Source organism: Streptopelia decaocto, assembly GCF_964273445.1.
Source record: "Streptopelia decaocto genome assembly, chromosome: 2".
NCBI lineage: Eukaryota > Metazoa > Chordata > Aves > Columbiformes > Columbidae > Streptopelia > Streptopelia decaocto.
In genome coordinates, this window is record NC_138655.1 from 114,961,213 (window position 1) to 114,988,717 (window position 27,505).

The following is a 27,505-nucleotide window of genomic DNA, read 5'->3' on the forward strand; positions in this document are numbered from 1 at the left end:
GTGTTATGCCTTGAGTTCTGCACGACAAGTCCTCACAGAGCCCTGAGGCCTCCCTCCATCCAGGAGAGCCTCCTTCTGCAGGGCAGGGCCCAGGCACAGCCAGGGACAGAGGCAGAGACGGGACGGGCACACACACCTACAACATGGCTCAGGCAGGGACCCAAGGTCCCAGGCTGAGCTGAGACACGTCCCCTGGGCCCTTGGCAGGAGACGGTGGCGGTGGGTGGGGGTCCCAGGGGAGGCCGGTCCCACACACTGAGGCCTAGGAGCACCCCTATGCACCTTCTCTCTGTTAGAGTACTGTTGTTCTCAGGCTCTTTTGTTTTAGCATGTTTTTTCATGAAAAACTGATTGGATAATTCTAAAAATGAGTACAAGAAGGAAAAAGGAATCCACAGGAAATGAGCAGGTATTGTTCACCTCAGAAACATTCGCAAGCCCTTAGGTGAGGAGCATGGCCTGCTTCAGAATGAGGGCTTGATCTTGGAGCCTCACTAGTGTCAGAGTTATGAGGTTTTGCCACCTTGTGGAAACCCAACTCAATCAGACGAACAGAGAAGAGTTTCAAAAACTCTACTTTGTACTCGCTTTTTGCCAGTTTGTACAGCTGGTCCAACTACCTTGAGACGATTCCCAGCTCTCACCCCATCTGAAGGTACGTGCCTCCTTCCCACAACGTGACAGAGGCAATGCCTATGCTGGGATATGGTTATGGGTATTCAGTGCCTTCTGCCCTGAAATGTCATCACAGCTTTCCTCAGCATCTATTTCTGGGAAAGCAGGAGATAGGAAGAAGAATGGGACAGAATAGAACAGTTCAGATGGAAGGGCCCTGTAATCATCACCTAGTCCAACTGCCTGACTGCTTCAGCACTCACCAGAAGTTAAAGCATGGTACTAAGGATGTTGCCCAAATGCCTCTTCAGCACTGACAGACGTGGGGCACCGACCACCTCTCCAGGAAGACTGTTCCAGGGTTGGACCACCTCTCAGCAAAGAAATGTTTCCTCATGTCAAGGCTGAACCTCCCCTGATGGACACAGCTGAGAGCCATTCCCATGCCTCCTGGCACTGGGCACCAGGCAGAAGAGCTCAGCACCTCCCTCTCCACTTCCCCTCCTCAGGAACCTGGAGACAGCACTCATGTTGCCCCTCCGCTCCCTTCTCTCCAAAGCAGACAGACCCAGGGTCCTCAGCTGCTCCCCACAGGACATGCCTTCCAGCCCCTTCCCCAGCTTTGCTGCCCTCCTCGGGATGCATCCAAGTCATGGAAGAAACTGCCATTTAAAATATTTAAACAGTAGCAACAGCAATTGGAGATGGGTAGCAACAAGCCAGGTCAATACACTACTGTGCAAAGACATTAAAATTAAACAGGAAAAACAAAAACTTAGCACCATTTTCATTTACTGCTGCTATGATCCACCTGTGCTTTTACATGGACAGAAATTTGAAAAGTACATGAAGTAAAAACATTAGAAAACACACTGTCTAGAACAACCTTTGCTATTCAGAAGACAGAAAGATTTTTCTGTTACATGAGATGATACCTCTAGTATTGAGATGCTGTGACTACCTAAAAGCATAATACCATAGTGTTTCCTGTGAGGATCAGATCATGTCAGAGACCTATTGAAAAATTATTCCCATAAAACTTCTAGCTTAACTTACACATAAATATATAGAAATTGGCTTCACAGAATCATAGAATGCCCTGAGTTGGAAGGGACCCACAAAGATTGAGTCCAACTCCTGACCCTGCATAGGAGAACCCCAAAATTCACGCCACATGCCTGAGTGCATTGTCCAGTCTCTTCTTGAACACTGTCAGGCTTGGGGCCGTCACACCTCCCTGGGGAGCCTGTTCCAGTGCTCCACCACCCTCTGGGTAAAGAACCTTCTCCTAATGTCCAACTTGAATCTCCCCTGGCACATCTTCCTACCATTGCCTCGGGTTCTGTCACTGGTCACCAGAGAGAAGAGAGCAGTGCCTGCCCCTCCTCCTCCCCTTGTGAGGAAGCTGGAGCTGCCATGAGCTCCAGGTGAGGCCGCACCAGTGCAGAGCAGAGCGGGACAATCACCTCCCTCACCCGGCTGGCAATGTTGTGCTTGGTGCACCCAGGACGCGGTTGCCCCTCTCGGCTGCCAGGGCACACTGCTGGCTCACGTTCAACTGGCTGTCCACCAAAACTCCCCGCTCTCTTTCTACAGAGCTGCTCTCCAGCGTTTCATCCCCCAGTCTCTATATACAGCCAGGGTCGCCATGTCCCAGGTACAAAATCCGGTACTTGCTCTTGTTGAACTTCATGCGACTGGTGACTGCCCAGTCCTCCAACTGTTCAGATCCCTCTGCAGGAGAATCATCCCTTACAACTTCAGTCTCCAAAAATGGAAAGGTACTGTTCCTGCGCTGGTGTACCTCACACTCCGATAACTAGGTAGCAAAAGGTAACCCTCTAGTGCACACGGGGGAGAGCTAATATCGTTAGTCTCTGGCCTGCAGGACTCCTTTCTGCCAAAACCCGAGACAAGAGTAAATGCATGAGGTTTGTCCTGGGAAACTAAATGGAAAAGGAGGCGTCAGAAAAATGCAGCAGCTCTGGCCACTGCATGGCCAACAAACAGCACAGACAGCCACCTAGGCTTCCTAAAACAGAAATCAACCTGAAAATCACACCAAACAACCTCAAATCACCAAATAACCAACCTCAACCAAGCTAAACAAACAAACCTAAACCAAGCAACCAAAGACAACCAACTGAAAACCAGCTTCAACAGCCCCAAACCCATCAACCTTAATTGGCCTACAAACACACAACCTGCATAAAACCTACCTCAGACAAACAACCAGCCTCAACAAAACACTCAAAAACAACTCACAGAAACCTGGCTAAAGCGACCAACTTAAACCACCAATCAAAACAACAACAAGCTCCTAACAAGGCAGAAACAAACAACCTACAAACTAAGAATCTACTAACAACCTAATTAGAACCTAATTCAGTGTAAAAAAAGCAACCAAAAACAACCAACTGTAAACAACCAGCCTCAACCAACCAACCAACCTCAAACAACAGGCCTCAACCAACCTAAACCAGCGTGGAACAAACAACCTCACCAATCCCAAAGAAAAACAGCCTCCACAAAGCAACCTAAACCAAATAACTTGAAACAGCCTACCTCAAACCAACAAGCCTGAAATAAGAAACCCTAAACAAACAACCTCGAACACTGAACATTCAACAACAAACCTCCAACTACCTACAATCAATGCACAAACAATCGGAATGGAAAAGGAGGTGTCAGGACCACCCAGCAGCTGTGCCCAGTGCACGGCCACCGAACGGCAGGGACAGCCCCTGGACCTCCTGGGCACAGGAACTGCCTCGGGGCAGCACCCTAAAGGCTTCCTCCATAGGGTGCTGGGCGGGGGGCTGGCAGGCGGGGCTGCTGCGGGTGGGGCTGAGGGCGGGGCTGCACGCAGGGGCCCCCTCACCACCACGTCACAATGCCAGCACCCGGCAACGCAGCCGTCACAATGCCCCGGGCAGGATAAGAAGGAGCAGCCTCCCGTGTCCACTGCCAGAGCTGGCCCAGGGGCAGCCCGGACACATCCCAGAGGAAGCCCTTGAAGAGCTGGTGGAATTCCTTGGTGGGGGGGCTGAGGGAGGAGAAGACTGGAGGCTGGACGAGGCTGCTGGAGGTTCTCTGCTGCAAGGCTTATCTTTGGGATGGAAACCCTTGTCAGCTGGACAGCAGTGAGTCCAACTCCTGACCCTGCATAGGAGACCAAGTGAATGACGCCTGGAGGAGCACTGCAGAGCTCGCTGTCCTCATCCCCTGCAGAGCCAGAGGCAGCAGTGGTAAGAAATAGGATGCAGAGATGCTGCCAGGGGTCCCAGTGCTTTGGAGCAGCCACCGCTGTCCTGACAGGTATGGGAAAGATTCTTGCCCCCAAGGCGCACCCTCGGAAGTGAGGCCCCTTACCACGACTTCTTTGGCACATTTTGCCAACCTGCTTCAACAAATGTACCCAAAACCACATTCATACACTAACCTACTGAAACCACCAACCTAAGAGAACCAATCTAAACCATCCAGCCTAAAAGAATCTAAATATCCAGTGACCTAAACCACGATAAAGCAAACAAGCTCAACCAAATGCCCTAAAACAACTTAAAATAACAACAACAAAAGAAAACATCCTAAACAAAAAACAGCTTAGAACATCCCACCTAAAACAACCAACCTAAAATACCAGCCTAAACCAACCAACTAAATAACCTCAACCAAAAATGACCTCAACCAACCAACCCAAACCAGCCAACCCTAACCACTCAGCCTTCAAGAACCAGCCTCTAACACACACGCTCAAAACAACCTTCCTCAAAAAAAACCCTAAATCCACCTAAACACCCTGAACCAAGATACCTCAACCAAAAATCTAATCCCGACTAAGACAACCTACCCGAAAAAAACCTTTCTGAAAAACCATCAGCCAAACAGCCTAACAGAAACGAGGAAAACCAACCCACCTAAAACAAACAACACAAATCAACTTTCACAAAATGACACCAAACAACCTAAACCAAGCAGCCTAACAGAAACCTAAAACAAGTAACGTTAGACCACCAACCTATACCAAACTCAACCAACCTTCAACAACCTAAACCAACAACTTCTAAATGCCTTACAAACACACAACCTACAAGGAACCCAGAAATAACCTAGAAGCAACCTCACACAGCATCAAACAACCAACCGCACAAAACAACCATAAAGCAACTCATGGAAACAGAGCTAAAACAACCAACTTAAACCAACATACAAAGAAACAGCATCTAAAAAAACAAGGTAAAACAAACAAGCTGCAAAAATAAAAGAAGGGAGGAACACAGAAGATAAAAACAAGCTACAAAGAATTACACAGAGCCTCATAAAGGGTCAAAAAGGCAACCAAACCCAACCAACAGTAAACAACCAAACGCAACCAACCAACCAATCTCAAGCAACCAGCCTCAAACAGCCAGCCTCAAACCACCTAAGCCAAACCACCTAAGCCAACCTCAAGAACCTGAAAGAAGACACCTAGACCAAAAACCTAAACCAAACTCTAGTAGCCAACCCTAAAGAACTTTCCTGAAACAACATCTACCAAACAGCTTCATAAAAACAGAACTACCAAAACACCTAAACCAAACAATAGAACTCAGCCTTAAAATGACACCAAACAACCTCAAGCCACCAATTAACCAACCTCAACCAAGCTAAACCAACAAACCTAAATCCAGCAGCATAAGACAACCAACCGAAACCCAACTTCAACAACTCCACAACAACCAAGCTTCAATGGCCTACGAAGAGACAACCTGCCAATGCCCCACCTCAAACAAACAGCCTCAAAAAATACACCCTCAAACAACTAACAGAAACCCACCTAAAGCAACCAACTCGAACCAACTGACCTAAAAACAACTCAAACAACATATTCCAACCAACCTAAACCTAGCTCAATAGAAACACACCAACCCAAATGCCATAAAGCAAACCTCCTTCTAAAACACCCAACCTAAACTAATCTAAATAACCTTCATCCAATGACCTAAACCACACTAAAGCAAAGAAGCTCAACCAAATCACCTAAACCAACCTAAAACAAACAAAAAAACCCCATCCTGAACAAAAAGAGATTAAAACACCTCACCTAAAAGAACCAACCTTAACCAATCGGTCTCCCAGAAATAGCCTCTAACAAACACCCTCAAAACAACTTTCCTCAAAAAAAACCTAAAACCACCTGAACACCCTGAACCAAGATACCTCAATCAAAAATCTAAACCAGACTAAGACAACCTACCCCAAAGACCCTTTCTGAAAAAACTTCAACCAAACAGCCTAACAGAAACAAGGAAATCCAACCCACCTAAAACAAACAACACAAATCAACCTCCACAAAATGACATCAAACCACCTACAACAACCAACTTGAAGTAACCAACCTAAACCAAGCTAAAACAGAAACCCAAAACAAGTAAGGTTAGACCACCAATCTAAACCAAACGTAACCAGCCTTCAACAGCCTAAACCAACAAGGTTTAAATGCCTTATGAACACACAACCTAGAGAACCTACAAAGAACCTAGAAACAACCTCATACAGCATCAAACAACCAACAACAATTCATCAGAAAACAACTAATGTAAAGAACTCATGGAAACCCAGCCAAAGCAACCAATTTAAACCAACGTGCAAAACAACAAGCTTCAAACAAGGTAGAAAGAAAGAATCTACCAACAACCTAATTAGAATCTAATTCAGTGTAAAAAAAGCAACCAAATACAACCAGCCTTAAACAACTAGCCTCAAACAGCCAACCAACCAACCTCAATCAACCAACCAGCCTCAACCAACCTAAACCAAATGACCTAAGCCACCCTAGAACAAACAACTGCAATCTAAACCAAAAAAGCCTCCACCAACCACCCTAAACTAAACAACCTGAAACAACCAGCCCCAACCAAACAAGCCTGAACCAAGAAACCCTAAACAAACAACCTCGAATCACAAACCTTCAACAACAAACCTTCAACAACCTACAAACCGTGTACACACAATCGGAATGGCAAAGGATTAAGTTCAAAGTGCACCTGACAGATAGAAATCCTACTTCGCTGTTCAGCGAACAGATGCATACCCCTCAGAGGAGATCAGAAGAACCACCAACCCCTAGAAGTGCCCAAGGCACAAGCAGTGGTAAGACCAAGGGAATGACTTCTGGAGGAGCACTGTGGAGCTCACTGTCTTCATCCCCTGCAGAGCCAGGGGCAGCAGTGGTAAGCAATAGGATACAGAGACGTTGCCAGGGGTCCCAGTGCTTGAGAGCGGCCCAAGCTGTCTTGACAGGTACAGGAAGGATTCTTGCCCTGAAGTTCAATCTGGCCAGAGGCATTTGGGCACTCTCAGAAGCCCATGAGATTAGTCCAGGTTTAGTGGTAATAGGGCTTGGGCAGCTCCTAGGAGGCATGACCAGCCTATGGGACAAGGAGCCAGGTCTGGCTCACATGCTCAGGGAACAGCCGATCGCCAGCATTGGGGTCAGGAAGGAATTTTCCCCCAGGGCAGATTGGCCCTGGTCCCTGGGGGTTTTTTGCCTTCCTCTGCAGCATTGAGCATGACCACTTTGCAGAGCTCCTCTGAGCCCTTTTGGCTTGGTTCCTGCCTGCTGCTCAAGCACCAGGAAGATGGCCTCTCGTGCCCTGCAGCCGGGAGGAGGAAGCTTCTTGGAGTCCCAGGATGGGTCCCAAGTGTTCTCCTAGGAATTCCTTCTTGTCCTCCATAGCATTGAGCACAGCCCCTGGCTCTCTCGGGCTTTCTTGCCCAGAGCAACCTTGCAGCAGGAGCCAGCTCTTCTCTTCCCTGGATTCCATTTCCCCAGGGGTTCTGGCTGCTGCAAAACAGACGGTGCTTGGAAGGGCTCCCAACTTGCTGCACCATCTGGATCTCCCACTTTTCAGCTCTCCCTGCATGCAATACAAGCACCGGGCAGGAACAAGAGCACTTTTCATGCAGCCCTAGCCAAGTAGCATAGGAACCAAGAAAGTCTTCAAAGGGAAAAACTCTGCTTGTCATCGCTATATGCCATACTTTGGAAAATACCTCACAGTATCACACAGCTCTTCTTCTTCTTCCTTATCTTCTTCTTATTCTTTTTCTTCTTCTCCTTCCTCATCTTCCTCTTCTTCTTCTCCTTCCTCATCATCTTCTTTTGTGTGTGGTCTGTCCCAATCCTCATTCCTCACATTCTCCCTCTTCAGGACACAGGGACAGCTTGGCCTATATTTCTGCTGCTGTTCTTGCAGTTCTGGAACTTGCCTTTGCCAGCCTGCAAGGGATGTTTCTTCAAGGTAAACTGAACAATGCATCAGCCTGCTCCTGGCTACACATGGGCATTGTGTTAATGCTCATGAGCATCGGCTCTGTAAACAGAGTCAGTAAGTGACATAGAATAATCTAAAATAAAATAAAATATAATCAAATCCTGTTTCCACTCGTATCCTTTGTGTTCTGTGCACTTGAAAATGTTTCTGGAGCTGAAAACCCCCTGGCATTTCATGTAAATAATATTCCCACCCTTATTTGACTCATGGTGAGCACATGGAATAGAATACAATACATAGGATAGGATAGGATAGGATAGGATAGGATAGGATAGGATAGAATAGAATAGAATAGAATAGAATAGAATAGAATAGAATAGAATAGAATAGAATAGAATAGAATAGAATAGAATAGAATAGAATAGAATAGAATAGAATAGAATAGAATAGAATAGAATAGAATAGTTATGCTGTGTTATGCCTTGAGTTCTGCACGACAAGTCCTCACAGAGCCCTGAGGGCTCCCTCCATCCAGGAGAGCCTCCTTCTGCAGGGCAGGGCCCAGGCACAGCCAGGGACAGAGGCAGAGACGGGACGGGCACACACACCTACAACATGGCTCAGGCAGGGACCCAAGGTCCCAGGCTGAGCTGAGACACGTCCCCTGGGCCCTTGGCAGGAGACGGTGGCGGTGGGTGGGGGTCCCAGGGGAGGCCGGTCCCACACACTGAGGCCTAGGAGCACCCCTATGCACCTTCTCTCTGTTAGAGTACTGTTGTTCTCAGGCTCTTTTGTTTTAGCATGTTTTTTCATGAAAAACTGATTGGATAATTCTAAAAATGAGTACAAGAAGGAAAAAGGAATCCACAGGAAATGAGCAGGTATTGTTCACCTCAGAAACATTCGCAAGCCCTTAGGTGAGGAGCATGGCCTGCTTCAGAATGAGGGCTTGATCTTGGAGCCTCACTAGTGTCAGAGTTATGAGGTTTTGCCACCTTGTGGAAACCCAACTCAATCAGACGAACAGAGAAGAGTTTCAAAAACTCTACTTTGTACTCGCTTTTTGCCAGTTTGTACAGCTGGTCCAACTACCTTGAGACGATTCCCAGCTCTCACCCCATCTGAAGGTACGTGCCTCCTTCCCACAACGTGACAGAGGCAATGCCTATGCTGGGATATGGTTATGGGTATTCAGTGCCTTCTGCCCTGAAATGTCATCACAGCTTTCCTCAGCATCTATTTCTGGGAAAGCAGGAGATAGGAAGAAGAATGGGACAGAATAGAACAGTTCAGATGGAAGGGCCCTGTAATCATCACCTAGTCCAACTGCCTGACTGCTTCAGCACTCACCAGAAGTTAAAGCATGGTACTAAGGATGTTGCCCAAATGCCTCTTCAGCACTGACAGACGTGGGGCACCGACCACCTCTCCAGGAAGACTGTTCCAGGGTTGGACCACCTCTCAGCAAAGAAATGTTTCCTCATGTCAAGGCTGAACCTCCCCTGATGGACACAGCTGAGAGCCATTCCCATGCTTCCTGGCACTGGGCACCAGGCAGAAGAGCTCAGCATCTCCCTCTCCACTTCCCCTCCTCAGGAACCTGGAGACAGCACTCATGTTGCCCCTCCGCTCCCTTCTCTCCAAAGCAGACAGACCCAGGGTCCTCAGCTGCTCCCCACAGGACATGCCTTCCAGCCCCTTCCCCAGCTTTGCTGCCCTCCTCGGGATGCATCCAAGTCATGGAAGAAACTGCCATTTAAAATATTTAAACAGTAGCAACAGCAATTGGAGATGGGTAGCAACAAGCCAGGTCAATACACTACTGTGCAAAGACATTAAAATTAAACAGGAAAAACAAAAACTTAGCACCATTTTCATTTACTGCTGCTATGATCCACCTGTGCTTTTACATGGACAGAAATTTGAAAAGTACATGAAGTAAAAACATTAGAAAACACACTGTCTAGAACAACCTTTGCTATTCAGAAGACAGAAAGATTTTTCTGTTACATGAGATGATACCTCTAGTATTGAGATGCTGTGACTACCTAAAAGCATAATACCATAGTGTTTCCTGTGAGGATCAGATCATGTCAGAGACCTATTGAAAAATTATTCCCATAAAACTTCTAGCTTAACTTACACATAAATATATAGAAATTGGCTTCACAGAATCATAGAATGCCCTGAGTTGGAAGGGACCCACAAAGATTGAGTCCAACTCCTGACCCTGCATAGGAGAACCCCAAAATTCACGCCACATGCCTGAGTGCATTGTCCAGTCTCTTCTTGAACACTGTCAGGCTTGGGGCCGTCACACCTCCCTGGGGAGCCTGTTCCAGTGCTCCACCACCCTCTGGGTAAAGAACCTTCTCCTAATGTCCAACTTGAATCTCCCCTGGCACATCTTCCTACCATTGCCTCGGGTTCTGTCACTGGTCACCAGAGAGAAGAGAGCAGTGCCTGCCCCTCCTCCTCCCCTTGTGAGGAAGCTGGAGCTGCCATGAGCTCCAGGTGAGGCCGCACCAGTGCAGAGCAGAGCGGGACAATCACCTCCCTCACCCGGCTGGCAATGTTGTGCTTGGTGCACCCAGGACGCGGTTGCCCCTCTCGGCTGCCAGGGCACACTGCTGGCTCACGTTCAACTGGCTGTCCACCAAAACTCCCCGCTCTCTTTCTACAGAGCTGCTCTCCAGCGTTTCATCCCCCAGTCTCTATATACAGCCAGGGTCGCCATGTCCCAGGTACAAAATCCGGTACTTGCTCTTGTTGAACTTCATGCGACTGGTGACTGCCCAGTCCTCCAACTGTTCAGATCCCTCTGCAGGAGAATCATCCCTTACAACTTCAGTCTCCAAAAATGGAAAGGTACTGTTCCTGCGCTGGTGTACCTCACACTCCGATAACTAGGTAGCAAAAGGTAACCCTCTAGTGCACACGGGGGAGAGCTAATATCGTTAGTCTCTGGCCTGCAGGACTCCTTTCTGCCAAAACCCGAGACAAGAGTAAATGCATGAGGTTTGTCCTGGGAAACTAAATGGAAAAGGAGGCGTCAGAAAAATGCAGCAGCTCTGGCCACTGCATGGCCAACAAACAGCACAGACAGCCACCTAGGCTTCCTAAAACAGAAATCAACCTGAAAATCACACCAAACAACCTCAAATCACCAAATAACCAACCTCAACCAAGCTAAACAAACAAACCTAAACCAAGCAACCAAAGACAACCAACTGAAAACCAGCTTCAACAGCCCCAAACCCATCAACCTTAATTGGCCTACAAACACACAACCTGCATAAAACCTACCTCAGACAAACAACCAGCCTCAACAAAACACTCAAAAACAACTCACAGAAACCTGGCTAAAGCAACCAACTTAAACCACCAATCAAAACAACAACAAGCTCCTAACAAGGCAGAAACAAACAACCTACAAACTAAGAATCTACTAACAACCTAATTAGAACCTAATTCAGTGTAAAAAAAGCAACCAAAAACAACCAACTGTAAACAACCAGCCTCAACCAACCAACCAACCTCAAACAACAGGCCACAACCAACCTAAACCAGCTTGGAACAACCAGCCTCACCAATCCCAAAGGAAAACAGCCTCCACAAAGCAACCTAAACCAAATAACTTGAAACAGCCTACCTCAAACCAACAAGCCTGAAATAAGAAACCCTAAACAAACAACCTCGAACACTGAACATTCAACAACAAACCTCCAACTACCTACAATCAGTGCACAAACAATCAGAATGGAAAAGGAGGTGTCTGGGCCACCCAGCAGCTGTGCCCAGTGCACGGCCACCAAACAGCAGGGACAGCCCCTGGACGTCCTGGGCACAGGAACTGCCTCGGGGCAGCACCCTAAAGGCTTCCTCCATAGGTGCTGGGCGGGGGGCTGGCAGGCGGGGCTGCTGCGGGTGGGGCTGAGGGCGGGGCTGCACACAGGGGCCCCATCACCACCACGTCACAATGCCAGCACCCGGCAACGCAGCCGTCACAATGCCCCAGGCAGGATAAGAAGGAGCAGCCTCCCGTGTCCACTGCCAGAGCTGGCCCAGGGGCAGCCCGGACACATCCCAGAGGAAGCCCTTGAAGAGCTGGTGGAATTCCTTGGCGGGGGGCTGAGGGAGGAGAAGACTGGAGGCTGGACGAGGCTGCTGGAGGTTCTCTGCTGCAAGGCTTATCTTTGGGATGGAAACCCTTGTCAGCTGGACAGCAGTGGTAAGACCAAGTGAATGACGCCTGGAGGAGCACTGCAGAGCTTGCTGTCCTCATGCCCTGCAGAGCCAGAGGCAGCAGTGGTAAGAAATAGGATGCAGAGATGCTGCCAGGGGTCCCAGTGCTTTGGAGCAGCCACCGCTGTCCTGACAGGTATGGGAAAGATTCTTGCCCCCAAGGCGCACCCTCGGAAGTGAGGCCCCTTACCACGACTTCTTTGGCACATTTTGCCAACCTGCTTCAACAAATGTACCCAAAACCACATTCATACGCTAACCTACTGAAACCACCAACCTAAAAGAACCAATCTAAACCATCCAGCCTAAAAGAATCTAAATAACCTATATCCAGTGACCTAAACCACGATAAAGCAAACAAGCTCAACCAAACGACCTAAAACAACTTAAAACAACAAAAGAAAACATCCTAAACAAAAAACAGCTTAGAACATCCCACCTAACGCAACCAACCTAAAATACCAGCCTAAACCAACCATCTAAATAACCTCAACCAAAAATCACCTCAACCAACCAACCCAAACCAGCCAACCCTAACCACTCAGCCTTCAAGAACCAGCCTCTAACACACACCCTCAAAACAACCTTCCTCAAAAAAAACACTAAAACCACCTAAACACCCTGAACCAAGATACCTCAACCAAAAATCTAAACCAGACTAAGACAACCTACCCGAAAAAAACCTTTCTGAAAAACCATCAGCCAAACAGCCTAACAGAAACGAGGAAAACCAACCCACCTAAAACAAACAACACAAATCAACTTTCACAAAATGACACCAAACCACCTAAACCAAGCAGCCTAACAGAAACCTAAAACAAGTAACGTTAGACCACCAACCTATACCAAATACAACCAACCTTCAACAACCTCTAAATGCCTTACAAACACACAACCTACAAGGAACCCAGAAATAACCTAGAAACAACCTCACACAGCATCAAACAACCAACCGCACAAAACAACCATAAAGCAAGTCATGGAAATAGAGCTAAAACAACCAACTTAAACCAACATACAAAGAAACAGCATCTAAAAAAACAAGGTAAAACAAACAAGCTGAAAAAATAAAAGATAGAAGATAGAAACAAGCTACAAAGAACTACACAGAACCTCATCAAGGGTCAAAAAGGCAACCAAACCCAACCAACTGTAAACAACCAAACGCAAACAACCAACCACTCTCAAGCAACCAGCCTCAGCCAACCAGCCTCAAACAGACAGCCTCAAACCACCTAAGCCAACCTCAAGAACCTGAAAGAAGACACCTAGACCAAAAACCTAAACCAAACTCTAGTAGCCAACCCTAAAGAACCTTCCTGAAACAACCTCCACCAAACAGCCTCAAAAAAACAAGAACTACCAAAACACCTAAACCAAACTATAGAACTCAGCCTTAAAATGACACAAAACAACCCCAAGCCACCAATTAACCAACCTCAACCATGCTAAACCAACAACCCTAAATCCAGCAGCATAAGACAACCAACCGCAACCCAACTTCAACAACTCCACAAGAACCAAGCTTCAATGGCCTACGAAGAGACAACCTGCCAATGCCCCACCTCAAACAAACAGCCTCAAAAAATACACCCTCAAACAACTAACAGAAACCCACCTAAAGCAACCAACTCGAACCAACTGACCTAAAAACAACTCAAACAACCTATTCCAACCAACCTAAACCTAGCTCAATAGAAACACACCAACCCAAATGCCATAAAGCAAATCTCCTTCTAAAACACCCAACCTAAACTAATCTAAATAACCTTCATCCAATGACCTAAATCACACTATAGCAAAGAAGCTCAACCAAATCACCTAAACCAACCTAAAACAAACAAAAAAAACCCATCCTGAACAAAAAGAGTTTAAAACACCTCACCTAAAAGAACCAATCTAAAAGAACCAACCTTAACCAATCGGCCTCCAAGAAACAGCACCTAACAAACACCCTCAAAACAACTTCCTAAAAAAAAACTAAAACCACCTAAACACCCTGAACCAAGATACCTCAATCAAAAATCTAAACCAGACTAAGACAACCTACCCCAAAGAACCTTTCCGAAAAAACATCAACCAAACAGCCTAACAGAAACAAGGAAATCCAACCCACCTAAAACAAACAACACAAATCAACCTTCACAAAATGACATCAAACCACCTACAACAACCAGCTTGAAGTAACCAACCTAAAACAAGCCAAAACAGAAACCCAAAACAAGTAAGGTTAGACCACCAATCTAAACCAAACGTAACCAGCCTTCAACAGCCTAAACCAACAAGGTTTAAATGCCTTACGAACACACAACCTACAAAGAACCTAGAAACAACCTCATACAGCATCAAACAACCAACAACAATTCATCAGAAAACAACTAATGTAAAGAACTCATGGAAACCCAGCCAAAGCAACCAACTTAAACCAACGTGCAAAGCAACAAGCTTCAAACAAGGTAGAAAGAATCTACCAACAACCTAATTAGAACCTAATTCAGTGTAAAAAAAGCAACCAAATACAACCAGCCTTAAACAACCAGGCTCAAACAGCCAACCAACGAACCTCAACCAACCAACCAGCCTCAACCAACCTAAACCAAATGACCTAAGCCAGCCTAGAACAAACAACTTCAATCTAAACCAAAAGAGCCTCCACCAACCACCCTAAACTAAACAACCTGAAACAACCAACCCCATCCAAACAAGCCTGAACCAAGAAACCCTAAACAAACAACCTCGAATCACAAACCTTCAACAACAAACCTTCAACAACCTACAAACCGTGTACACACAATCGGAACGGCAAAGGATTAAGTTCAAAGTGCACCTGACAGATAGAAATCCTACTTCGCTGTTCAGCGAACAGCTGCATACCCCTCAGAGGAGATCAGAAGAACCACCAACCCCTAGAAGTGCCCAAGGCACAAGCAGTGGTAAGACCAAGGGAATGACTTCTGGAGGAGCACTGCGGAGCTCGCTGTCTTCATCCCCTGCAGAGCCAGGGGCAGCAGTGGTAAGCAATAGGATACAGAGACGTTGCCAGGGGTCCCAGTGCTTTGGAGCAGCCCCTGCTGTCCTGACAGGCACAGGAAGGATTCTTGCCCTGAAGTTCAATCTGGCCAGAGGCATTTGGGCACTCTCAGAAGCCCATGAGATTAGTCCAGGTTTAGTGGTAATAGGGCTTGGGCAGCTCCTAGGAGGCACAACCAGCCTATGGGACAAGGAGCCAGGTCTGGCTCACATGCTCAGGGAACAGCCGATCGCCAGCATTGGGGTCAGGAAGGAATTTTCCCCCAGGGCAGATTGGCCCTGGTCCCTGGGGGTTTTTTGCCTTCCTCTGCAGCATTGAGCATGACCACTTTGCAGAGCTCCTCTGAGCCCTTTTGGCTTGGTTCCTGCCTGCTGCTCAAGCACCAGGAAGATGGCCTCTTGTGCCCTGCAGCCGGGAGGAGGAAGCTTCTTGGAGTCCCAGGCTGGGTCCCAAGTGTTCTCCTAGGAATTCCTTCTTGTCCTCCATAGCATTGAGCACAGCCCCTGGCTCTCTCGGGCTTTCTTGCCCAGAGCAACCTTGCAGCAGGAGCCAGCTCTTCTCTTCCCTGGATTCCATTTCCCCAGGGGTTCTGGCTGCTGCAAAACAGACGGTGCTTGGAAGGGCTCCCAACTTGCTGCACCATCTGGATCTCCCACTTTTCAGCTCTCCCTGCATGCAATACAAGCACCGGGCAGGAACAAGAGCGCTTTTCATGCAGCCCTAGCAAAGTCGCAGAGGAACCAAGAAAGTCTTCAAAGGGAAAAACTCTGCTTGTCATTGCTATATGCCATACTTTGGAAAATACCTCACAGTATCACACAGCTCTTCTTCTTCTTCCTTATCTTCTTCTTATTCTTTTCCTTCTTCTCCTTCCTCATCTTCCTCTTCTTCTTCTCCTTCCTCATCATCTTCTTTTGTGTGTGGTCTGTCCCAATCCTCATTCCTCACATTCTCCCTCTTCAGGACACAGGGACAGCTTGGCCTATATTTCTGCTGCTGTTCTTGCAGTTCTGGAACTTGCCTTTGCCAGCCTGCAAGGGATGTTTCTTCAAGGTAAACTGAAGAATGCATCAGCCTGCTGCTGGCTACACATGGGCATTGTGTTAATGCTCATGAGCATCGGCTCTGTAAACAGAGTCAGTAAGTGACATAGAATAATCTAAAATAAAATAAAATATAATCAAATCCTGTTTCCACTCATATCCTTTGTGTTCTGTGCACTTGAAAATGTTTCTGGAGCTGAAAACCCCCTGGCATTTCATGTAAATAATATGCCCATCCTTATTTGACTCATGGTGAGCGCATGGAAGAGAATACAATACATAGGATAGAATAGAAAATAATATAATAGTTATGCTGTGTTATGCCTTGAGTTCTGCACGACAAGTCCTCACAGAGCCCTGAGGGCTCCCTCCATCCAGGAGAGCCTCCTTCGGCAGGGCAGGGCCCAGGCACAGCCAGGGACAGAGGCAGAGACGGGACGGGCACACACACCTACAACACGGCTCAGGCAGGGACCCAAGGTCCCAGGCTGAGCTGAGACACGTCCCCTGGGCCCTTGGCAGGAGACGGTGGCGGTGGGCGGGGGTCCCAGGGGAGGCCGGTCCCAGACACTGAGGCCTAGGAGCACCCCTATGCACCTTCTCTCTCTTAGAGTACTGTTGTTCTCAGGCTCTTTTCTTTTAGCATGTTTTTTCATGAAAAACTGATTGGATAATTCTAAAAATGAGTACAAGAAGGAAAAAAGAATCCACAGGAAATGAGCAGGTATTGTTTACCTCAGAAAGATTCGCAAGCCCTTAGGTGAGGAGCATGGCCTGCTTCAGAGTGAGGGCTTGATCTTGGAGCCTCACTAGTGTCAGAGGTATGAGGTTTTGCCACCCTGTAGAAACCCAACTCAACCAGATGAACAGAGAAGAGTTTCAAAAACTCTACTTCATACTTGCTTTTTGCCACTTTGTACAGCTGGTCCAACTACCTTGAGACGATTCCCAGCTCTCACCCCATCTGAAGGTACGTGCCTCCTTCCCACAATGTGACAGAGGCAATGCCTATGCTGGGATATGGTTATGGGTATTCAGTGCCTTCTGCCCTGAAATGTCATCACAGCTTTCCTCAGCATCTGCTTCTGGGAAAGCAGGACATAGGAAGAAGAATGGGATAGAATAGATCAGTTCAGATGGAAGGGGCCTGTAACCATCCCCTAGTCCAACTGCCTGACTGCTTGTCCAACTTGAATCTCCTCTGGCACATTTTCCTGCCATTGCCTCGGGTTCTGTCGTTGGTCACCAAAGAGAAGAGATCAGTGCCTGCCCCTCCTCCTCCCCTTGTGACGAAGCTGTAGACCACAGTGAGCTCTCCCCTCAGTCTCCTCTTCTTCAGGCTCTATTTGCCAATGCAAAGATAGACACAGAAAACTCAAACAGGTGACAAGACAAATGTTTTAAACCCTCGGTAAAATCTCTCAAGAAAGCTCTCAGTTTTCTCCAGTCTGTCCAAAGACAAACACCCACACTATTTCAAAGCATATAGCACATTGTGCTAGAGAGTACCTACTTAAATACTACAGTATTCTAAGCATTTGGCAGAACTATTTCTCTCTAATGAGCCTCGCTTGTAAACTAAGATGAAATCTCTTATTTTTAAGCTCTTCCATACTTTTCAAAAACACATGTTCTCAACCGTTAATGAGTAAATGCATAAGCATACAGATTCTTTCATTAACGCTTCAGGCTGAGCTCTCAGTGAAAATGGGGAAGTCATATTACGTTTTATAATTTCTTTAAGTGATACCATCTTGTGGGTCTCTGAAGTGTAAGCCTAATTACATCATAATTTTTATTCCTAATTAGGTGATTTGATATTCAAAAGGGCTATACACTAGAGTCAGCAATTTTGAAAGCAAAATGATTTATCTGTGAATCTGTATTTGGATTATAAATTTTAGTTCTTTTTAATGTAAATCACAGTCAAAAGGTGTTTCAAGTATAGCTAAAACAGTTTTGTGTTGCTATACCAGGTCTCAAACAGCGCCTCACAGGTACTTAATTTTTCACTATTCATCATGTAAAATGGTAATCTTGGTCCCACATACCATCAATACATGGCTAACAGCCCAGAGTCAAGTATCTTATGTTTGGCTTGGAATGTACCTCCTCCTTGTATTATTTTTATTTGAGAGGTAGTATAAGTGTCTATCTGTACCACAAGGGTAAAAATATTTCTAGTACATATCACTCATCAATTCTTGGTGTTATTTTGGCCCCATGTAAGAGAAAAAAACAAAAACAGGCTTAGCAATATTAAGAATTTTCATCTTTATACATGCAATGTGGATAGCATGACCAGACCGCTTTCCCAAGGTCCTTCACCAAGATCAGGGCTTCTAATTTGTTGACAATTTTTCAAAATTTTACTATTTTCCTAACAGAATTAATCATACTCATATTGAATAGTCCCCTGAACACAATAACACTATCCAACTGAACAGGGAGAAGTGAACTTCCTTATTAAATCAGTCTGACATATTAGCTTAGGTGGAAAAAGATGAACTGCAGCTATTTACACCTTTTCAAAATTCTTAGAAGGAAAAAGAATGCCTATATAATATTTTCAAAGTTCAACACATATTTTAGTCTTGCAAAGGAATACAAACAAAAGTTTGTAAAACTAATTTGACACTTATTGTGGCTCACTTTTTCACATGATAATCAGTCTGCTTCCAGATATGGACATAGTGTAGCACTAAACAAAAGTTATATATATATGGTTTCTACCATTGCATAGTCTGTAGCCATTTTACATTCTAATAACCAGGACTTCTGAGTTGCTGAAACATTGCACAGGCCGTTCAGATTATATTAACCAGGAATTATTCTTCACAATGTAAGAAAATACAGAAAATCAAGATACTGGCCTAACATAACTCCAAACTTTATCAAAAACAATACCCATGAAGACAAAATAAATAACCTCCCAATTTTAAGCATGAAGTGTGTATACAATACATAGTCTTCCCTACAGATGTGAAGGCTGTTGTAGGTGAAGGATGTCGTTGAGGCCAAAGACCATCGTGATATTATGTGGTTTAGGAGACTATGAAGCTGAATGAACATCCAATCAAATTCAGAGTAGGAAGCTTGGAAAAAAAAAAAACACAACCTATTTCCAAGTTAGCAGGAGTACATGATGTTTATTAAGAGACTGTCTTTCTCACTAGAGAAAAAACAGCAGGAAGAAAATGTCTTGCAACAGTACTCTGCAGAAAAGTGTGGCTTTGTTCCAACTGTTACTAAAAAGTAGGAATGTAGAAAAGAATGCAAATAAAATTTCTTTAAAAAATGGTAACTCCATGACATTCATTTAAATCATTGTGCACTCGGAAATCTCCACATTCCTCTTCCAAAAGAGAAATATTAATTCAACACCTGCTTAGTTTCATCTTTACTTTCATGCTTTCTGTGAGCTACCACCCAGCCAACTAGTCCTTCCTAAAGTTGCAGATTTTTTATTCTGTGTTATCAGTACTTCATATTTAGACATACAGATATGCCCTAAAGCAAATAATGCTACCATAATCATTTATCTATCAAGAAAGTAGGACTTTTCACTACTCAAGTTTCCATCACGTTAGAAAACAGCACATGTATACATTCAATTGAAAAGTGTAAAGAAATAAGTGATAAGACATTTAGAGCATAAATGACCATCTGGGGTTCATTTACTACTACATTACTACGCATGTGCTGTAAGAACAGCCATAAGTGATCAAACTGAATTAGAAATTAGATTTAAAATTACCTTATTACCTAACTCATTCTATTGGTCAACAACACAACCAGTGTCTGGTTTCCACAACCAGTGAAAAACAAACTTCCAGCACAATCAAATGTGCACAATTTTTAATTTTAATGCACAAATACATATTTTCAATTATGAACATGTACTTCATGTCTTACCTGGCATGACAGCAGCTTGCTGAGTGGCTGAGTCTGTGCTTAAGGAAAGGCGGCCACCTTTGGCCAATCTATCGCAGAAGACTGTGATGTTCTTCTTCAGTCTGCTAGTATCTTTGGGCATGCACAACTCGCTGCTGAGATTCAGGGCCTGTTCCTTAGAGCTCTTTGACAAGCACGTTCTTAACAAATAAGAAATGGCAGCATCCACAGCTTCTTCCCAACCCTGCATTAAAGAAAAGAAAATTAAACAAAATTAGGTGAACTGTAATATGATATAGCATATTAAAAACAAAGTACCAAATCAAGGACTAAGAATTTTCAAATTATACAGATACATAAATATAATTTGGAGGTGAATGACTGTCATGAATACCCAGTCCTTCAGCTTCTACAAGCAAAAACTGGATAGAAAATTTAAAAAATAAAACAAATAAAACAACAACAAGCCAACAACAACAAAACACACAACCACACCAAACAAACTCTTTCCAATATTAAGATTGACAGACAAATACCATTTCAATAATAATATATGGACAGTATGTGACATAGCAGTTCAATTAAGTAGCTTTTTTAATAACTAAAACCCAGAAGTTCCTGGATGCGACATTTAGAATTAAGAACAGAACTGAGATGTAAATACAAATATAATATGTATTCTATAACATTATGCTGGAAACATGTCAAGGCCAGGGAAAAAAATAAGGTATCCAACCATACATTCTTCAGAATCACTAGGATTCTGACATACCCCCATAGCACGGAACACCACAATTGCAACTCAAAGCTGCAATTATTCAGTATCCATTTATTAACTTTAAGTTACAATATCCACAGCATTAGCAAAGGTTTGTCAGTGCTCTGATGAGCTGAGACTTAGATTTCTAACAGCACAGTATCAAGCTATAAACTCTTATGAGAATCACAGAATAGTCTGGGTTGGAAGGGACCTTCAAAAGTCACCCATTCCAACTGTCCTGCAATAAGCAGTGACATCTTCAACCAGATCAGGTTACAGAAGACCAGCTTAGCAATCAGTTCAAACAAGCAGCTACCTATGGAAAAGCTTTTAGGACAAAAAGCTATATTCAGTGCCATAAATAGTTAATGTATTTCCACAAAATGAAGTGTTTACTCTTGCACATAACACTCTGTAAAAACATGTAAGTTTCTTTTAATGTGGCACCTTAAAAAGCACCTTTACAAGTTAGTTTCAAGTTTGCAATTTGTACCAGGGTTTTCCGTGACACAAACAAATCAAGATGCTCCTTCAAGTAAGAAATCTGTCCAGCAGGTCTTATTATTTGTGACAAGGTTATTAGGTTAATATGTAAAATCTAATATATGGCATTTATCTAATTTATGCAGTGTGCAATGCAGAATTGACTCTTCTTGATGCACTTCGTAATCTTAAATTACACTCTGTGATGTGACTGTGATTAATCCAAAGTGTCTATAATTAATGAACCTGTAAGACAACCACAAAGCCTGCTCGTGCCTTTTCATTACAATCTTACAGAGCGTGGACAGAGTTAGCAACTCATCTGAAGGGTTTTGTGGTCTGCTAACTTTGGGACTCGTAACATCTCTTAGCATTCAGCTACCTGTAAGCAAGTTTTACCTATCTGCTGCCTACACGTACAGGGAAGTAATGTTCAATCACTGCAGTATTAGTGGCTTGCTTTCTCAACAATCCTGATTAGTTCGAACTTATTTTGGCAACAGTCTTTATTGAGTTTAGAAGTTTTGAGGCTATGGTCTGGAACCACCCAGCTCTATCAGCTGCTAAGCTAACAGAAAGTAACACCAAGGTTGTTCTTTATGTGGTGATTACTCACGCAGAACGAAAAAAGAAAAGTCAAGTATCCAGTTGTACTGAATACAACCCCAGAGTCTTCTAGTTTTTAAGCTCCTTCTCGTGGTGCGTTCTACTTGACTGAAAGTGCTCAGAGGAACAGCAAAATCACATACCTATACAAATTTCCATGACTGAGTAAGTGTAACATTTGAAACAATGACAGCGACAACCCCGTTGGAGTCCACTGTCAAGCAAACAAGGTTTGTGAACTTCTTTTATTAGATACATATGGCTTTTGTGAAGGCTAGGGTAGTACTTTCAACACAGAGGAGCAAAGGCCACCTTTCCCGACCTTTTCGCTTCCTAAGAACAGGTTCAGGACAGACGCTTACTAGTGGCCAAGCACATCAGCTAGACCACACAGTCACAGGCACTACATCCTAGTCCAACCATACACCATTCTTAATAGTGTCCTGAAAATGTGATGTTTGTATACAAAACATTGAAATAGAGGAACAGGATCAACTAGTGGGGTTTTCTTAGTCAACATTTGCCTTTCCTGATTTCAGAACAATAACATTAACCTACTGCCTCACCTGAATTTCCCTCCCAAAAACATGTAAATTGGAAAAATTATGCCAGTCAACCAATGCTGTGGTAGCTTAACATTTGTCAATTATTTTAGAAAAAGTCCATTGGAGTGTAATCCATCCACTGACCTGTGATGGTGACAGGAAATAATCCATCCCACAGCCAATTTAAAGAGGTTAATGAGCTGGTAAATGCTGTCTGCATTCCCACATACTGGGCAATGAAACTTAATATGTACAAAGCATCAAAAAAACAGTGAAACCAGGCGCTCCTAATTATACTACAAATCATGAAAAGCAAGACAACATAAACATAAGAATCTTGAGTTTCACTACAAGACAAAGAAACACGTGATTAACTGGTGTCAGCATACAGTAGCTGAGAAGCTGGCCAATATATCCCTTCAAATAAGTTATAAAAAAGCAGGCAAAAGGAGCATTTAAATAACAAGACTGAAATACAAGCTAACGAAAGTCAGGAAATTAAAAGCGGCTAGTATTCTGGCCTTGGCTCGCACAGGTATGTTTTACTTTGTACCACAACCTTAACATTTTCCAACCCTTGTTCTTGTATTTAATTTCCATATAAAACTGTTTTCTCAGTAGACCATAAAACTATCTTCTCCAATTCAAGGACTGTTGACCTAGTAAGCACAGTAAAATCCAAAGCAGCCTTTATGATCAGTGAAAGAGTACACAAAATCTACCTCTACGTGAAAAAAAATCTTGATGGAAATCTGTTGAGGTGATTTCATACAACTAAGAATTAATGGCTGCCAATAAGGTTGTATTTGTCAGCAATTTTTATTGGTGCAAGGGGAGAACTGAAGGAACAGGAAAAATTCTTCACCCTTTACTCATTAAAAAAAAAAGCTAAAAGGTGTTTGAAGCGGAAGGTGTTCTAGTGTACAGCACACACTGAAGAATGATTCTACAGTCATAGCTGTAATATTCACTGATGTCTTTCTGTGTAGTGTTCTGCATATTTGAGGTCTGAAAGGAACACCTTCAGCAGGAGTGTGATACCAGTAATCCATCATCCTATGTCCAGCAAGCATTGCCATAACTGCCACAACAAACCTGAGTCAAGACTCACAGAAAGATGTATTACTAAACCATGCAAATTCTTCATATCGACTGTATCAGCTGAAATAGATATGAAAAATAATTAATTCATTTATTTAACTTTTTCACTGGGAAAGGCTTAGCTTAATATTTTACATGTATATATTAGTATTTTTCTCTTGTAGGTAATAGGAAGAGATTGGCACTTTCTTTTGACAAAATTGTATACACTGCAGAGTCTGAAGACCAAATGTAGATTTGTGATACTAGCAGGCCTAAGGCGTAGTAGTACATTTCACTTATATTCCATATATATTATCATTAATGTTCCTCAGATGTTACAGCTTATCTGAGTGTGACTATGATTATAAATTCAATCTCATTTTGGCATAGGTTTAATCTAGAGTATCTAACTTCTAGGAATATTTTTAGGTTCTACCATTTGCCAGACAAGAAGAAACCTCCAAAATTATGTTCCTTGCAGGCTAAATGACTAACCAACTGTTACTGTAAAACTCTGGACAATAAAAATGGAGGCTCATCCAGTATGTGAGATGCTGCAGATAAATTGTCAGGCTGTAGAAAGGGCATTGATCCTCTGACACAACATGCAGGTGGGGAATGTGGTTCTAGTGAAGCTGGAGGTCAGGCCCTGTTAGGAGGCACAGCACTGCGGCCCTGCTGCTTGGCTGCAAGACTCCACTCCCCAAGAGCGATCAATAGACAAGGTCAACTAGACACACACACAGAGGCGGGATCTGAGAGAAGGATTTCAATACAGCTGTTAAGATGTATAGGACATGTATGGAGAAGCATGAGATAGGGCCTTTTATCAGATTTTAGAAGTTTACTCATATAGTTTAGCTTCTTAACATATTTATACTGTATAACTGCCCACAAGCATTTTCTTTGGTTTTTAGATTCCACTTGTCTCCACCAACAGCATAATTCGTAAATCACTGGAAGTTAATGGAGTGTAAGATGAAGTATTGGTTAAGCTAAGTTGCTGCTACTGAGGTCCAGTCAAAATCCGATCTAGCTGCACAGCACAGACATTTACAGCGGCTGGTTTCCATTGCAAACACATGAACAAGAAAAAGTACCAAGGCCAGTTTCTAAAGACACTAAAGTGATTTCACTTGGAAAACACCAAGAATCTAACAGTCCCTGCTGCAAACATCACACTGGAATTTCTGGGAGAAACAGAGGTTTTTGCCTCATGTTTCTCCTCAGAACAAGTGTTGAACTGCTTCCAACACAGACAAGATCTAGTAACTATGAGAGATGCTCAAGTAGATAATAATACAGCACATTCTCTCACATCACTTTAAACAAAACACACACAAAACAGTAAGATATTTTACCTACAAGTTTCACCATGTGCACTTTCCATGCAAAATAAAGCCATTTGTTGCTTTTAACCTGAAAAAATTCAACAGGTTTTAACAATTTTTAAGCTGTACTTACACAGGTAATGGATAAACTGAAAGTCTACTTTTCTCCATATTGTTTAATATTAGACTTTACTAAAAGTTCTTCTGAAACCTTGAAGGTTTTGAACACACATCTAGATAGCCAAGTCAAGCCCCATCTAACTGGTAAACTCTATAGACAGATCAATTTGACTAGTCATTGAGAAGCAGTGGACAGTCAAATCTATGATTTGCAAGGATACCCTACAGGATTATCTTAAATATATAAAGGGTACATAAAACCCAGGTAAATATTTTTTTAAATATTGCCAAGACTTTTGAAGTTATGACACTACTAAAAATATTCAACTTTTACCTGGACCATATTATAGCAACTAGTCATACAGGTATGTTGCTTTGTAGAAACAGCCTGATAAGTACTTCTTTCTTAAACCCTTATTCTGAAAAGTTAAAAAATTATCATTATATTGAGTACGTTTATTTACAGAAGACCTTTGCTAGAGCAATCTTTGTGAACTATATTTTGTCCTGTGAGAAAAACCTGTAATAGATCTAAATAATACATAGTTTTACTTTCAGATAGTTCTTGGGCTTTAAAACGAATACACATAAGCAAAGAAACAATGCAACTGAGAGTCAGAAAGGAGCCTTGGGATGTGTTGAGAATGAAAGCTCAGATTTTATGACACAGCATTTCCTTTCTTTTAGTGCTCTGCAATTGTCATAAATTCACATAATGCACCAGAGCTGAAATCCTACAAAGGATCTGAACCCAAAATGCCCAAGACAGAAGTAAGCCAAAGCACGGAAACTGAACATGCAGGGGCTTTTGTGAAGTTTGAAATTTTAACTAGTTCACTACATTGCACCATAACACAAGTAAAAGTACCATTTTGGTTTGTAATTTTAACCATAAGACTGCAATGACTTTTATTCTATTTTAATACAGACTGCCACAGAAACCCAATTTTGCCAAGCTATCGGTCTTCCAGTGTTTTTCTTCCCTGGATATAAGAGATGAACAAAAAGTTTTCTTTGAATGTAAACCCTAGTTCACTTTGTGATGCTTATTGTAAGTATATAATAGGTCAGTAGAATTAACTATTGTACCACTCAGACTGATGGAAACATCCTTGTGATATGAAAGCAAAACAAGACAAAGCAAATGTGTAAATGCCAGACACATAAAAGACATTATTTAGCTTGAAAATCAAACCTACAAAGTTTTAAAAGAGACAAAGTTAATGAGTTAATTATTTAGTCTGCAAACAAAAAAAAAACATTGTTCTAAATGCCACAAGAAGATTGTTTTGACTGTAGTTGAGAGGTGGATGTTGTCTCTTGAAAGTGTGCTTACATTAAATACATAGACGGGACTGGAAGTTACTGAAATCTTTGCCATGCCTTTGACTCTGGTTAAAGAGTTTCAAGCAGAAGTATTTGCCCCCAAGTCCAACAACAAAGACTTTCAGAACCAATTCCATTCTTGTATTAGGTAATGCAGAAAAGCAGCAACTTCTCAACGAATACTTGCTGATGATATAAGCCCACTACAACACAGTATTATTCTAAAATGGTTAGATGTTTTCATGGCTCTTTCTCCATTAGGCCATTTAGTCTTGCTTTAATTAAATCTGTCAGTTCCTTTTAGCAAGTCAGACAGAGTGGCTTGTGATCATCAAGGAAAAAAAATCTTTAACATTTCACAAGACCCATAAAAGCCAGAAAAAGTAGAATTAAAATAGCTACTTCGATGTGCATGACACTGTTCATATCCCTAAACTGCCAGAATACTGACTCCTATCCAGGACCAGAATCTAGAGGTGCAAAAGTAGCTCTAAGCAATCACTGTAGTAAGCTGAAATCCATCCCAGTAACAACATCAGCTGCAATGCATCTAGAACACCTCAAGCCACCATGCTATGATGTTTTTTTCCATAAAATTGCCCAGTTAGCTACATCAACACAGCATAACAATTTGGCTTATTGTCAAATAATGATCAGAGAACATAAAGAAGAACATCTTAAAGTAAATTGAAATATGTAAAAATATTTCTCAGAGCTCACTGAAAAGTAGATCGTTGCAGATGGACAGTTCATGCCAGCAGCACTGCAAGTCTTCTGTACATTGCAAAATATGTTAACAGGATTTGGACTCGGGATGCTTACCTACTCCATACAAATTACATTTTAGTTAAAACACAAGGGATAAAAGACAAATGCAAAAAACAGAGAAGTAAAAGGTAACAAAAAAAAAAGGTAGAAAATATTTTCAAGCTACGTCAGATACTAAAATTTTAATTACATGCTCTCACATTTTGCGGTAGTAGAATGGAAATATCAGCTTTAGAAAAAATGCTTTACAAGTTGTTGGGTTTTTTTGAAGTGTCACAGATAAACTTGTCATCTCTGCACAGCTGTGCTGTAACTGCCAGTGACAACAGAAACAGCAACGTTATCTGTTCAATGTAGAAATATTTATTTAATAGAAACTCCACCAGCATAAAC

At 43.2% G+C, this 27,505-nt stretch overlaps 1 protein-coding gene across 3 annotated transcripts in view; it reads right to left on the reverse strand.

The window, feature by feature from the left end:
• Positions 1-27,505, reverse strand: part of BBS9 (Bardet-Biedl syndrome 9) — a 338,602-nt gene that overhangs the window by 164,314 nt on the left and 146,783 nt on the right. For all 3 annotated transcript variants that reach the window (XM_082045335.1, XM_082045334.1, XM_082045336.1), the window contains one exon: positions 20,112-20,334. In XM_082045335.1, coding sequence (XP_081901461.1) covers positions 20,112-20,334 — 223 coding nt within the window. The remainder of the gene's footprint in view (positions 1-20,111; positions 20,335-27,505) is intronic.